Below are 15,048 nucleotides of genomic sequence, written 5' to 3' on the forward strand. Positions count from 1 at the left end.
CAGACTCCTATGGGTGGTGCTCTAACGCTAATGGCACAGGTAAAAAGTAATGGTCACAGGAAGAAGTAGTAATAGTGGAGCAACTCACCCGGTGTCACCAGATCACCATAAAAGAGATTAAACGAGATAAACTATTAAGAGACAAAAGGGATTTCGAAACTAAGCAAGTCTTCACTTGGAATAAAAATAAATTTCAGTAATCCGGTAAATTTTACAAAAACAAAAATGGGAAGACGTAAGGAAACCACAAACGACATAATAAAAAAGCATCAGATTATTTCACTACTGAATCTGAATCCAATCCTGATGAAATGGATACTAATGTCACCACCACTAATTCGGGGGACCGATTCCCCAGTCTACTGGATGAGGAAGAGGGTGAATTTACAGCAAATGAAGACGACAGCAATACACATGATTATTTTCGTAGCGGGAACCCAATAACTTCCCCCCCCCCCCCTATTGTACTGGGCAGCCCTATTGATTTATTTTTAGAGATGAGCGAATCGAAGTTGACGAACCCGAATTTGTTACGAATTTCATGAAAAATTTGATTTGCAACGAATACGAATATCGCCGCGATTCTATCGCACAAATCGCTTCATTAAACTCCATTTTACAGCGTTCCAGGCTATTGGAGACCTAAGATGGCGGATCCACATGTGAGTACATGGGGCAGGGGATTGTGGGAGGCCGGGAAACAGCGGCGGGAATGAAGGTAGGCGGGCTGACCCTGAACCACATGTGAGATGCAGCCTATCAGTGTTCACTGACCCCTGTGATGTTACAGCCCCTATATAATTGGCGACCATCTTGCCTCTCTTCATTTCATCTATGCACTCAGTTGGAGAGGACGGGACTGCGTGTGTGTGAATAGCTCATACCACAGCGTTACACTGCAACTGCTAGTCACATCAGCATTAGGGAAAGACAGGAGTGCAGAGTACTTTGCTGTAACACTGAGAAGGATCATTGATAGCTAAACCTCCTATTCTCCTATGATAGCTAAAACTCCTATCTGCCTCATACAGATCTCCAAGCTGCCTGAACTTTCTGAAGCATCTTATCTACTCATTTTTCAGCCCAATTGAGTTTTTTTTTTGCTCCACAAATCTTCTGCTGCTCAGAATTGTGTGACAGAGTGCAATTTAGGGTTTAATCCCTGGATTTTTTTTTTGTGGTGCTGCAGTGTTGGGTCCTGCTGCTGTTCAGAAATAAGTCATATTAGTGTGGACTTTAGTGCCTTTTTACCATTTTTCACCTGTTACTCGGTCTCTGTGCTAAATTCAGTGTTATACCACATGTTATACACCTGCCGGTGTATTAAAGAAAAAAGAGTTTTTCCTGAGTACAAATACGCTTTTTCAGTGGCCTTATCATTGCAAAGGGCCTACATACAAGCAAATAGCGTACCATATACTACCTTTTTTTCTGCCTCTGTGCTAAATTCAGTGTTATACCACACATTATACACCTGCCGGTGTATTAAAGAAAAAAAGTTTTTCCTGTGTACAAATACGCTTTTTCAGTGGCCTTATCATTGCAAAGGGCCTACATACAAGCAAATAGCGTACCATATACCACCTTTTTTTCTGTCTCTGTGCTAAATTCAGTGTTATACCACAGGTTATACACCTGCCGGTGTATTAAAGACATTTTTTTTTTTCCTGAGTACAAATACGCTTAACAGCGGCCTTATCATTGCAAAGGGCCTAAATACAAGCAAATAGCGTACCGTATACTACCTTTTTTTCTGTCTCTGCGCTAAATTAAGTGTTATACCACACGTTATACACCTGCCAGTGTAGTAAAGAAAATAAAGTTTTTCCTGAGTACAAATACGCTTAACAGTGCGCTCATCATTGCAAAGGGCATAGATACAACCAAGTAGTGTACTATTTAGTATCTGTATTTCTGTCTCGGTGCTAAATTCAGTGCTATTCCACACGTTAGTATACAGCGGCTGGTGTATACAACAAAAAAAGAGTTTTTTTCTGCGTATAAATACGCTTAACAGTGCGCTCATCATTGCAAAGGGCATACATAGAACCAAGTAGTGTACTATTTACTACCTGTTATTCTGTCTCTGTGCTAAATTCAGTGCTATTCCACACATTAGTATACACCTGCTGGTGTAATAAAATAAAAAAAAGTGTTTTTTCTGCGTAGAAATATGCATACCAGTGCGCTCATCATTGCAAAGGGCATACATACAACAAAGGAGTGTACTATTAAGTAACTGTTATTCTGTCTATATACTTTGAAAGGACAGCCATAAGTAATTGCCTGCTGCTGTTCTATACCCTCATAAACGCACTAAGTATGTCAGGCAGGGAAGTGCCAGGAAGTGCACAGAGAAGAGGCAGAGGCCTACATACGTCAGGCAGAGTTGGCAGCAGACTTGGGGCGAGTGGCAGCAGGAGTCGTAGCAATAGGCCTGAGCTCCCGTTAACACCCAGCGGTCATGTCGTTGGACCCATCTCTCCTCGTCAATCACAAGCGACATCTGACAACCCCAGTCAATAGTTGGTGGGTTCCTCAGACACAACCCTCAATTGGCATGGCCCGGGAGCAGTCCCCGTAATCCCATTGCCTTTGTCCGATGCTGTTCCCTCTACCAAAGAAGTATCTCATGCTTTGGGTTCAGCTCCACTATTTAGTGAGGACGATGTAATAGAGGACAGTCAGCATCTAATGGGCAGCCAAGACGGGAGAGTATTGATGCGGAGAGTGACGTGGGAGGCGGTGTTTCAATTGTTCAGGGTCCTGAGGCAGACACTGTTGTGGAACACGAGGAGGACATCAGTGACGTGCACACATCTTTTGATGATGATGAAGCCGATCGCAATTGGGAGCCGGGTGCAGAAGCCGGGGCTTCATCATCATCATCATCATCATCAGAAGAGATTTGCTCTTTGTCTATGAGGCAGCAAGGCGGTAGCACGGTTGGCAATCAGCGTGGTGGTGGCAGTAGTGGAAATTCAGGAGCCAAACGTGCCAGGGGGAGACCACCTGCTTCGCGGCAAGCTACCATTCAGGGAGGTAGTGGAACAGGGGTTCCTGGAGACGGCGCCAATAGCAGTGAAATAGTGCGGACTGCGGGTGGGAAAATCAGCTACTCTGCGGTGTGGTTGTTCTTCATAAAGAATCCGGAGGACCATAGCGTAGTCACATGCAAAATCTGTCGGCAGAAAGTGAAGCGTGGGCAGGGTCCTAATCTCGGCACCACAGCCCTGCGTCAACACATGATTCGCCACCATAAAGCGGCCTGGGATAACCGTGGCTCTGAGGTAGTGGTCCAGCCTGCCGCATCACCCAGTGGCCATCCGCTCCCTCCGTCATCCAGCCAAGGCTCCACCACCTCAGCCGAAGGGAGCATTGTGTCAAACCCTCCTTTTTGCGCTCCTGCTTCTTCCGCTCATAGTCAGCCATTCCGCCAACAATCGATCGGCGAAGCCATGTCCAAGAGACAATAGTATGCACCCACTCATCCAACGGCGCAGAAGTTGAATGTGCTCCTGTCCAAGTTGCTGGTGTTGCAGTCCCTCCCTTTCCAACTGGTGGACTCTGCAGCTTTCAGGGAATTGATGGCTTGTGCCGAGCCGAGGTGGAGAGTCCCAAGCCGTCATTTCTTTGCGAAGAAGGCAGTACCAGCCCTGCATAAGTTTGTACAAGAGAAGGTGGGCCAGTCCTTGAGCCTGTCGGTGTGTTCAAAAGTGCACGGCAGCGCCGACGTGTGAAGCTGTAACTACGGGCGGGGACAATACATGTCTTTTACGGCCCACTGGGTAAATGTTGTTCCTGCACAGCCACAACAGCAACTTGGACAGGTCACATCGCTTCCTCCTCCACGCTCTGGCTCCCAGGCAGTTGGTCCTTTTACAGTGTGTGCCTCCTCCTCCCCGTGTCCTTGGCCTCCACTGCATGTCCAAATCTCGGTGGCCCTTCATCGTACCACGTGTGTAGGACACAGCGGTGTCAAGCCGTCCTTCACATGGTTTGCATTGGCGAACTGAGTCACACGGGGAGGAACTGCTAAAGTTCATTAGGGAAGAAATCCGAGTATGGCTTACTCCACGAAATCTGGAAATGGGAACCTTGGTGACCGACAATGGGAAGAACATTGTGGCCGCGCTGCGACAAGGAAGTGTGAACCATTCGCCCTGCATGGCACACGTGTTGAATCTGGTTGTCAAGAAGTTCATCAAGTCTTCACCCCATTTGCAAGACGTCCTGACAATGGCAAGGAAACTGTGCATGCACTTCAGCCACTCGTACACCGCCAAGCACACTTTGCTTGAGCTGCAGCGTCAGAACGGTATCCCACAACATAGTCTCATTTGTAACGTTGCCACACGTTGGAATTCCACCCTCCATATGTTGGACAGACTATACGAACAAAGAAAAGCCCTCACGGATTTTTTGATGATACAAGCAGATAGGAGTACTCCCCTGTGTAACTTCAATGTGAACGAGTGGCAGCTCATACGTGACACCTGCCGTCTGCTGAGGCCCTTTGAGGAAGCCACATTTTTTGTTAGTCGCTCGAATTACGCCATGAACGACGTAATTCCACTCCTACATTTACTCCAAAAAATGATTGAAAACATGTCTGGTCACGGCAATGGAGACGTTGCGCCTACATCAGAAGGCTACATGAGTCCTGTGGGGGATGAACTGGAGGAGGATGATGAGGGGCAGAGCGGAGCACAGTTTACGGTGGATGAGATGGCCGGTGTTTCCGGTCATTGGACAGGAGAGGAGGAGCAGGAGCAGCCAGAGGAGCTGGAGGGTTATTACGAGGGAGGCGAGACAGAGGACCCAGACACACCGTGGCAGTATGCATTGGAGATGGAGGCAGGTAGTCCCAGCGAGTCACTGTCACAAATGGCACGATGCATGCCGAGTTGCTTGCGTAGTGACCCCCGAATTGTCAAAATTAGTCAGCGTGATGACTTCTGGATCTCCACCTTATTAGACCCTCGCTACCGGCCAAGAATGGGGGCCTTTTTTACACCCACTGAGAGGGAGGACAAACTGACCTACTTCTGGGAGCTTCTACGTAGTCGGTTGGCCGATGCCTATCGGCCACATGGTCCATCCACCTCTGCGCTCCCCTTCCACTGCCACGGCTGCTGGGGAGAGGAGGGGTGGCAGGAGCAGTACCAGCTCAATCAGCAGCAGCCTGAGTCTACAGTCGCTGATGAGTAGCTTCCTTCAGCCGCATAGTGAAGCTACTCATCAGCAGCAGGTGGACATGGAGCAGGACCTGAACCAGCAGGTGGTGGCTTACCTCGACATGACCATGCCAACAACCGTTGAAGATCCGCTGGACTTCTGGGCAGCCAAACTCGATTTATGGCCGAAACTAGCGGAGTTTGCCCTGGAAAAGCTGTCCTGCCCGGCCAGTAGTGTGCCATCAGAGCGGGTGTTTAGTGCGGCCGGGGCCATAGTCACCCCAAGGCGAACTCGCCTGTCCACTAAAAATGTGGAGCGATTGACGTTTGTCAAGATGAATCAGGGATGGATCAGCCAGGATTTCCAGCCACCAATGACAGATGGGTCTGAGTAGATTGACCATGCTCCTACAACAAAATTTTCTCTATTGTGGTTGGTTATGAAACCCTCTGGGGCAGACCTGGGCATTGTACGGCCCACTTGCCACATACGGCCCTTTGATTGGCTCTGACCGGCCCACGCTGATTGAGGGACAACTATGCTGCCTAATCTGGGAGACAACTATGCTCCTAATCTGGGGGACATCTATGCTGCCTACTCTGGGGGACAAGTATGCTCCTAATCTGGGGGACATCTATGCTGCCTAATCTGGGTGACATCTATGCTGCCTAATCTGGGGGACAACTATGCTCCTAATCTGGGGGACATCTATGCTGCCTAATCTGGGTGACATCTATGCTGTCTAATCTGCGGGACAACTATGCTCCTAATCTGGGGGACATCTATGCTGCCTAATCTGGGTGACATCTATGCTGCCTAATCTGGGGGACAACTATGCTCCTAATCTGGGGGATATATATGCTGCTTTATCTGGGGGACAAGTATGCTCCTAAACTGGGAGACATCTATGCTGCCTACTCTGGGGGACAAGTATGCTCCTAATCTGGTGGACATCTATGCTGCCTAATCTGGGGAACATATATGCTGCCTACTCTGGGGGACAAGTATGCTCCTAATCTGGGGGACATCTATGCTGCCTAATCTGGGTGACATTTTTGCTGCCTAATCTGGGGGACAATTTTGCTCCTAATCTGGGGGACATCTAAACTGCCTAATCTGGGGGACAAGTATGCTCCTAATCTGGGGGACATCTATGCTGCCTACTCTGGGGGACAAGTATGCTCCTAATCTGGGGGACATCTATGCTGCCTAATATGGGTTACATATATGCTGCCTAATCTGGGGGACAAGTATGCTCCTAATCTGGGGGACATCTATGCTGCCTAATCTGGGGGACAACTATGCTCCTAATCTGGGGGACAAGTATGCTCCTAATCTGGGGGACATCTATGCTGCCTACTCTGGGGGACAAGTATGCTCTTAATCTGGGGGACATCTATGCTGCCTACTCTGGGGGACAACTATGCTCCTAATCTGGGGGACATCTATGCTGCCTAATCTGGGGGACAACTATGCTCCTAATCTGGGGGACATCTATGCTGCCTAATCTGGGGGACAACTATGCTCCTAATCTGGGGGACATCTATGCTGCCTACTCTGGGGGACAAGTATGCTCCTAATCTGGGGAACATCTATTCTGCCTAATCTGGGGGACAACTATGCTCCTAATATGGGGAAAAATGATGCTTCTGGCCTTGGGCCTATAGTTTTTTTTTTAAGTTTAGCAGTAGCTAAATACATGCTTAATGCAAATGTCAACATTGATCTTTAAATGTAAGGGGTTATGAAACCCTCTTGGGTACTGCGAATGACTGCTCCAGACTCATTCTGTGTCTTTCACAAACTACTTGCCTCCCTGGTGCCTCAGGCCTTGGGCCTATAATTTTTTGAAGTTTAGCAGTAGCTAAATACATGCTTAATGCAAATGTAAACATTGATCTTTAAATGTAAGGGGTTATGAAAACCTCTTGGGTACTGCAAATGAATGCTCCAGAATCATTCTGTGTCTTTCAGGAACTACTTGCCTCCCTGGTGCCTCTGGCCTTGGGCCTTACATTTTTGTTTGTTTAGCAGTAGCTAAATACATGCTTAATGCAAATTTCAACAATGATCGTTAAATTCTCGGCGCTCTGCCAGGGCCTTCTCCTACCCCGCCTGGGCCAATCCGAGGACCTCACTAACCAACTCACTAACTAATCCAATCGCTTATAGCGATGGGCGGTGTGTACAAAGGGCAGGGACTTAATCAACGCCAGCTTATAACCCTCACTTACTGGTAATTCCTCGTTTTAAGGTTAAATAATTGCAATCCCAAATCCCTATCACGAACTGGTTTCAGCGTGCAACACGCACCTGTCCTTGAAAGATAGAGACACGCTAATCCATTCAGTGGAGCATGCCTGCGGCCCCGGACATCTGAGGGCATAACACACCTGTTATTGCTCGATCTCGCAATTGATCGGGCAAGGTAAGGGGTTATTAAAGCCTCTTGGGTACTGCTGAGGCCTACTCCTGACTGCTCCTGGTGCAATGTATGGGGTAATTAAACACTCTTGGGTAGTGTTATTGTTAAATTTACTGGTAATTTTATCAGTAATAAAATTGAATTTTGCAGAATGCTAACCGTTACACAACGGAACGTTTGTTGCGTGTGATTTTTAATGAAAAAAAAAAATTGATGGAGAGGGATTAACTCTGCTTAAAGGGGTACTCCGCCCCTGGCATCTTATGTTAGATCGCCGTGGTCCCGCTGCTGGGGACCCCGGGGATCGCTGCTGCGGCACCCCGCCATCAATACAGCACAGAGCGAGTTCGCTCTGTGCGTAATGACGGGCGATACAGGGGCCGGAGCAGCGTGACATCATGGCTCCGCCCCTCATGACATCACGGCCCGTCCCGTCAATGCAAGTCTATGGCAGGGGTCGTGACGACTGCCACGCCCCCTCCCATAGACTTGTATTGACGGGGGCGGGCCGTGACGTCACGAGGGGCGGAGCCGTGACGTAACAATGCTCCGGCCCCTGTATTGCTCGTCATTACGTGCAGAGCGATCTCGCTCTGCGCAGTAATGATAGCGGGGTGCTGCAGCAGTGATCCCCGGGGTCCCTAGCAGCGGGACCCCGGCAATCTGACATCTTATCCCCTATCCTTTGGATGTCTAGGCAGAGTACCCCTTTAATCATTTTTGGCGATTAGAATCCTTTTGTCATCTGATTTTTTGGAGACAGATGGGCATTACACACATGTAAAAAAAAAATTTAACCAAATTTCAAACATTGGTTTATTATTTTTGAGAAGAATGTCTTTTGGTGGTCCACCATCCTGCATTATAGAGTCTTCTGGTATTTTGTCAGACAATTTCAATAAAATTTTGCGTTTTTTTGGGGTGGATTGTGAAGCCCGGTTGACGGGTGTGTAGTGTGTACTCGTGCATCAGTCAACTCCAGTCTGTGTCCGTTAGGCAATATATGGGTTACTGATGCAGCAGAGGTGGGCCCTTGGTCTTGGAATTTCAATTTTTTTTTAAACTTGAACATATTGTGTGGTTTATTATTTTTCAGATGAATGTCTATTGGTGGTCCACCGTCCTGCATTATAGAGTCTTCTGAAATGCTGTATATGCGCTTGTTTTTAAAAAACAGGTATTTTGTCAGACAATTTCAATAAAATTTGGCATTTTTTTGGGGTGGATTGTGAAGCCCGGGTGTGTACTCGTGCATCAGCCAACTCCAGGCTGTGTCTTTCAGGCAATCTATGGGTTCCTGATGCCGCAGAGGAGGGGCCTGGGTCTGGGAATAAAAAATATTTGGATTGCGGGTGCTACCAAAAAAGATGGACACACCCTAATCCGTTCAGTGGAGCGCGCCTGCGGCCCTGGACATCTGAGGGCATAACACACCTGTTATTGCTAGATCTCAGGAGAAGGGGGGTTCATCATCGGGAGAAGAGAGTTGCAGGTTGCCCTTGAGTCAGCAAGGCGGTAGCACGGTTGGCAGTCAGCGTGGTGTGGCAGTAGTGGAAATTCTGGAACCAAACGTGCCCGGGGGAGACCACCTGCTTCGCGGCAGCTTACCTTTCCGGAAGTTAGCGGGTTACCAGCACCAGTTGATGAAAGATAGAGACACGCTAATCCGTTCAGTGGAGCGCGCCTGCGGCCCTGGAAATCTGAGGGCATAACACACCTGGTATTGCTCGATCTCGCAATTGATCGTGCAAAGGTAGGGGGTTATTAAAGCCTCTTGGGTACTGCTGAGGCCTACTCCTGACTGCTCCTGGTGTAATGTATGGGGTAATTAAACACTCTTGGGTAGTGTTTTTTTTTTAATTTACTGATAATTTTATCGGTAATAAAATTGAATTTTCCAGAATGCTAATCGTTACACAACGGAACGCTTGTTGTGAAGCCCTGGTGTGTACTCTTGCATCAGCCAACTCCAGGCTGTGTCATGCAGGCAATATATGGGTTACTGATGCCGCAGGGGTGGGGCCTGGTTCTGGAAATTTCTAATTTTGGGATATCGGGTGCTACCAATGAGAAATCTTTGACAAAAATTTCTCATTGTGTTGTTTTTGGAGGGGGGATTGTGAAGCCCTGGTGTGTACTGGTGCATCAGCCAACTCCAGGCGGTGTCCTTGAGGCAATATATGGGTTACTGATGCTACAGAGGTGGGGCCTGGGTCTGTTAATTTCAAATTTTTGGATAGCAGGTGCTACAAATGAGAAATCTTTGTCAAAAATTTTATAGTTTGTGTTGATTTTTTGGGGAGGGATTGTGAAGCCCTGGTGTGTAGTGTACTAGTGCATCAGCCAACTCCACGCTGTGCCATTCAGCCACTAAATGGTCTCCTCTTGCTGCCAACATGTCCACGCTATGTCATTCTGTCACTATATGGTCTCCTGACACTGATGCCACCACCAGGCTCTGTCATTGTGCTGCTGTGCGGCAGTGATTCTAAGAGCGATGCCGGTAATCTGCATGCTATTCTGAATAACAGTATTATTTCACTACACCAGCACACTCCATATGCGTTTTAGGACACAGCAAAGTGTTCTATACCCCTATAGAGGCTGTATGTAGGCTAGAAATAGCCTTTTTTAATATCGAATCGCCGCGAACAAATTCGGATCGAAACAAACTTTTCGGGAAAATTCGGCGAAACGGCTGAATCAAATTTTTGAAAAGTTCGCTCATCTCTATTTATTTTATACGTCCGTTTTGAAAGACATGCGGGCATTGAAATATCCCTCAGCACAAAGTAACATAACCGAGCAGGAACGCAAGGGTCTAAATTGGTTGAAAAATAGGACAGATATAACTGTGTCCAGGGCTGACAAAGGAGGTGCGGTTGTTGTATGGCGGACTATGGATTATGAAAATGAAATCATGAAACTACTTAATGATACGTCGACATACATTAAACTTACAACAGACCTGGCCCCAAAAATCATAGAAAAAGTCAGAACTCTACTCAGACAAAATGTAGAGAAAAAAATCTTAAGTGAAAAAACTGCGGAAAAACTCCTCCCTATTAACCCATCAAAGCCACATATCTATATACTACCCAAGACTCATAAAAAAACAAATCCACCTCCAGGCAGACCAATCGTCGTCAGGATTGGGCCAACTACCCAGTATTTATCGAGTTATGTCGAATGGCTGATCTCCCCTTTATTAAAATTGATACCCACTTTTCTGAGGGACAGTGGTGATCTTATCACCTCCCTACAGGAATTAAAATGGAACTCGGGGTATAGCCTGGCATCCATTGACGTGGAGAGCCTCTTCACCCGCATCCCCCATGAGGAGGCTCTCCGTGTCTTTCTATCTTCAACTGACAAATCAGAGGATTTCATTAAATTTGTTGTGGACTCGATGGAATTGATATTGGCTAATAACTGTTTTCAATATGATGGTAAATGGCATAGGCAAGTACAGGGATCCGCAATGGGGACCCCTGTCTCTTGCTCCTATGCCAACATCTTTTTGGCAATATTTGAACAAAATTACATTTTCACATCACTTAACCCTTTTATACAGTACATTGAAAAAATTCTCAGATTTGTCGACGACATTTTTCTCATCTGGTCAGGTACCTCCTGTCAATTTAAAGAATTCGTCCAGTATCTTAATGACATTTATGACATGCATATGTTTTTCACATTTGTTTTTGGAGGCACCATTGATTTTTTAGATGTGAGAATCACAATACATGACAATCAGATCCATACATCAGGTTTCAGGAAGGACACTGCACGGAATGCTTTTTTACATTACAAATCATCCCATCCGGTAAAAACAAAAAACAGCATCCCATATAGTCAAATGGTCCGGTTAAAGCGAATCAACAGTGAACCAGAAATATTTTTCCAACAAGCTGAGGACTTAGCTGATCGATTAACTGCCAGGGGTTACCCCAAAGAAATTATAACTCAAGCAAAAGCACGGATTGACAGTATCCCAAGAGAAACACTAATAAACAGTGAATCAATAAATAATCGCAAGATCCATAAACAATCCCCAAGAGCCTCTTTTATTTTTCGGAATACTCCAATGAACAATAAAATTCATCACGCAATTCATTCCAACTGGTACATATTGCAAACTGATCCAGACATAAATTACCTTACTTCTCAAAAATCAATCATAACATACACACGAAATAAAACTATTTCTGATTATTTAAAATCTTCAAATACCACTAAGAGAAGCATTGAACAAAATAAATCGAAATGGTTAACTGACACAAGACCGACTGGTAATCATGCATGTGGTACCTGGTCATATTGTCATTTGAATATAAAAAGCAAAACCATCAAACTAGGGAGTCATACAGTTTACATTAAACAACCCATTACTTGCAGATCGAGTTATGTTGTATACAGTATAAGTTGCCCATGCGGCATTTTTTACATAGGAAAAACTAAACGTCCTTTATTTCACAGGATACGCGAACACCTCAGATCATTAATTACAAAAAAAGGATTGCCTAAATTTATAGATCACATGATTAAAATTCATGGAGGTGATGGCTCTGTGTTAAAATTTGGTGCATTGGAAGGAATTGAATCTCCTGTTCCAGGAAAAAATAAAGATCAAACTCTTTAGTTGAGTGAATCCAGATGGATTATACGACTCAACGCATTAGGACTGCTGGGTCTAAACGATAAAAATGAGTTGGGTGCTCTAATTTGATATTTAAATCTCTTAGTACCTGCAGGATTCCCATGCAGGATTATGTTTTCTCCTCACAGTTTTTAATTCACTGCTTTTCTCTTGTTTCTTTTGAGCGCACAAAGAGTTAATGGTGAACCACACCTACTCACCTGTAATCACATGACACAGCAGATAAAAACCACCGGAGGGAACATGATGACGTCGCTGGGGCCTGACGAAGCACCAAACGGTGTGATACGGCTGTGGCCCGACGTCTGACTTCCCCCCGTAACATCTTCAGCATCCCGCTGCTTCCTCGCTTGACCGCGATGTTCTTCAGTTGAATCACCTTCAGCACACCGGGTGAGTTGCTCCGCTATTACTACTTCTTCCTGTGACCATTATGTTACTATGTTACCTACCTAGAAAACTTACTACATAACCACTTGGTAAACTTATTACCTAACACCCTAGAAAACCTACTACCTAGCCCTAGAAAACTTACTACCTAATTAACTAGTAAAATTACTACCTAACTACCTAGCAAACTTACTACCTACCTACGACAAATTGCTTACAAGGGGGTCCTACCTACCTACCTGGGACAAATTTACTACAAGGGGATCCTACTTACTGAGGCTAAGCTACCTACAGGAGGGTCCTACCTACCTACAGGGGCCAAGCTACCTACAGGGGCCAAACTACCTAAAGGAGAGTCCTACATACAGGGGCAAGCTACTTGCAGAGGCACCATATTCCTACAGGAGGGTGCTACGTACAATGGGGCAAACTACCTACAGGAGGGTCCTACATACAGGTGGCAAACTAGCTACAAGAGGGTCCTACATACCGGGGGCAATCTATTTACAGTGAGCAAGCTACTTATAGGAGGGTCCTACATACAGGGAAAAATGGGAAATGGGAAAAAAAACTACCTACTGGAGCAACCTATCTACCCAATGCGGGAGGAGAAACATCTACCTACTCCTTCCTATAGGTAGGGAAAAGGGGAGGATGCCTAAAAAAGTGTGGCGCCTAATATGTTTGTGTTGCAGGTTCTGCGATGAAGAGTTGTGGCCGGAAGAAATAGTCATTATGGGCAGGGCCAGATGGAGAAGAAAAGTATATGACTCTGATCCGAGAAGTTGTCATCTGTGGGTCGCTGCATATAGCAGCACTGTAATCTACATCGCCAACATATATATAGGCATTGTGCATTGCTTCTATTTAGCAATTTTTTGTCTTTTAGTGACAAATTATTTGGTTTGGGCCCCTGTAGAAAAATTACCGAGGGGTGCCCCAAGCTGAAAAAAGCAGAGAACCACTGCCTTAAGGGGTTGATGTTGTTCCCTGTTTTTTACCTTATTCACTATTTTTAGCAAATTTCCGGGAAAGCGCACACCAGATGACTGGGGTGCTTCACCAGAGGGACCCCCGTGATCTGACATCTTATCCCCTATCTTTTGGATAGGGGATTAGATGTCTAGAGGCAGAGTACCCCTTTAAGCTCATTTATTTGCAACACAACAGAGGAACTAGTTCCTGCTGCTGTACTGCTCAATTATTAAAGGGGTATTTTGGGCAAAAACATCTTATCCCCTATCGAAAGGATAGGGGATAAGATGTCTGATCGCGGGAGGCCCGCCGCTGGGACCCCCCGTGATCTCCCTGCAGCAGCCCTCATTCTATGCGTAGCTGCGTCTAAAGTTTTGGAAACCTCCGGGCTTCCGAGACGGGGACGTGACGTCACGCCACGCCCCCTCCATTCATGTCTATAGGAGGGGGCATTGTGGCCGTTACGCCCCCTCCCATAGAAATGAATGGAGGGGGCGTGGCGTGACATCACGTCCCCATCTCGGAAGCCCGGAGGTTTCCGAAACTTCAGACGCAGCTAAGCATAGAATGCAGAAAGATCGTGGGGGTCCCCAGCGGCAGGCCCCCCGCGATCAGACATCTTATCCCCTATCCTTTCGATAGGGGATAAGATGTTTTTGCCCGGAATACCCCTTTAAATCTCTCCTACTCCTAAAAGGAGAGATTCTGACAAACATATTGTATATTAAGGACTTGGTTTACATGCAAATCTAGATCTAGAAAAAGATAAGTGTGGGACTTGACAATTTGGGATTCAATTAAAGTAAAAAAATTTAAATAAATAAAACAAATGAGAGAGAACACAAAACCTAAACACAAAACCGAATACAAAAACATAATGTAAAAAAGATACTTACATGTACTACATGGGAAAATTCATTTATAATTTCGTTCAAGTCTAACAAATCCTGGCAGAGTAGAAAAGTAGTATTAGTATTGTATTAACAATGCATACTATGCTAAACTAATACACTTATAGCGTTCTACATACTAATGGAGGATTTCATTAAACTTTTCATGGTGGCAAAGCTGGACAGATTGGCTACCTCGCTTTTCTATAACTTAAAGAAAACTTTAAGGACATTCTATAGAGTCTGCTGTTGCCCCTGGGGTGTGTTACTCAAGTAAATCCAATGGAATTCTGCCACAGAAGATTGCGTCAGCCTCATAGGGGGTTTAGCGCACATAGAATCTGCTGTACACTCATATTGGCCTCTGTTCCCATTGGGGTTCACAATCTTAATTCAAGATGTTTTGGAGTGTGGAAGAAAACCGGAGTAAATGGAGGAAACCCACGCAAACAAAGGCAGAACATACAAACTTGTTGCAGAATGTTGTCCTTGGTTTAAACCTAGGACCCCAGCGTTGCAAGGCAACATTG

General features: G+C 45.8%; 1 protein-coding gene across 4 annotated transcripts in view; it reads right to left on the reverse strand.

The window, feature by feature from the left end:
• STX17 (syntaxin 17) overlaps positions 1-15,048 on the reverse strand; it is a 389,479-nt gene that overhangs the window by 35,939 nt on the left and 338,492 nt on the right. For all 4 annotated transcript variants that reach the window (XM_056520151.1, XM_056520149.1, XM_056520150.1 and 1 more), the window contains one exon: positions 14,525-14,575. In XM_056520151.1, the coding sequence (XP_056376126.1) occupies positions 14,525-14,575 (51 nt within the window). The remainder of the gene's footprint in view (positions 1-14,524; positions 14,576-15,048) is intronic.

Source organism: Hyla sarda, chromosome 5 (assembly GCF_029499605.1).
Source record: "Hyla sarda isolate aHylSar1 chromosome 5, aHylSar1.hap1, whole genome shotgun sequence".
In the NCBI taxonomy this organism is placed as follows: Eukaryota; Metazoa; Chordata; class Amphibia; order Anura; family Hylidae; genus Hyla; species Hyla sarda.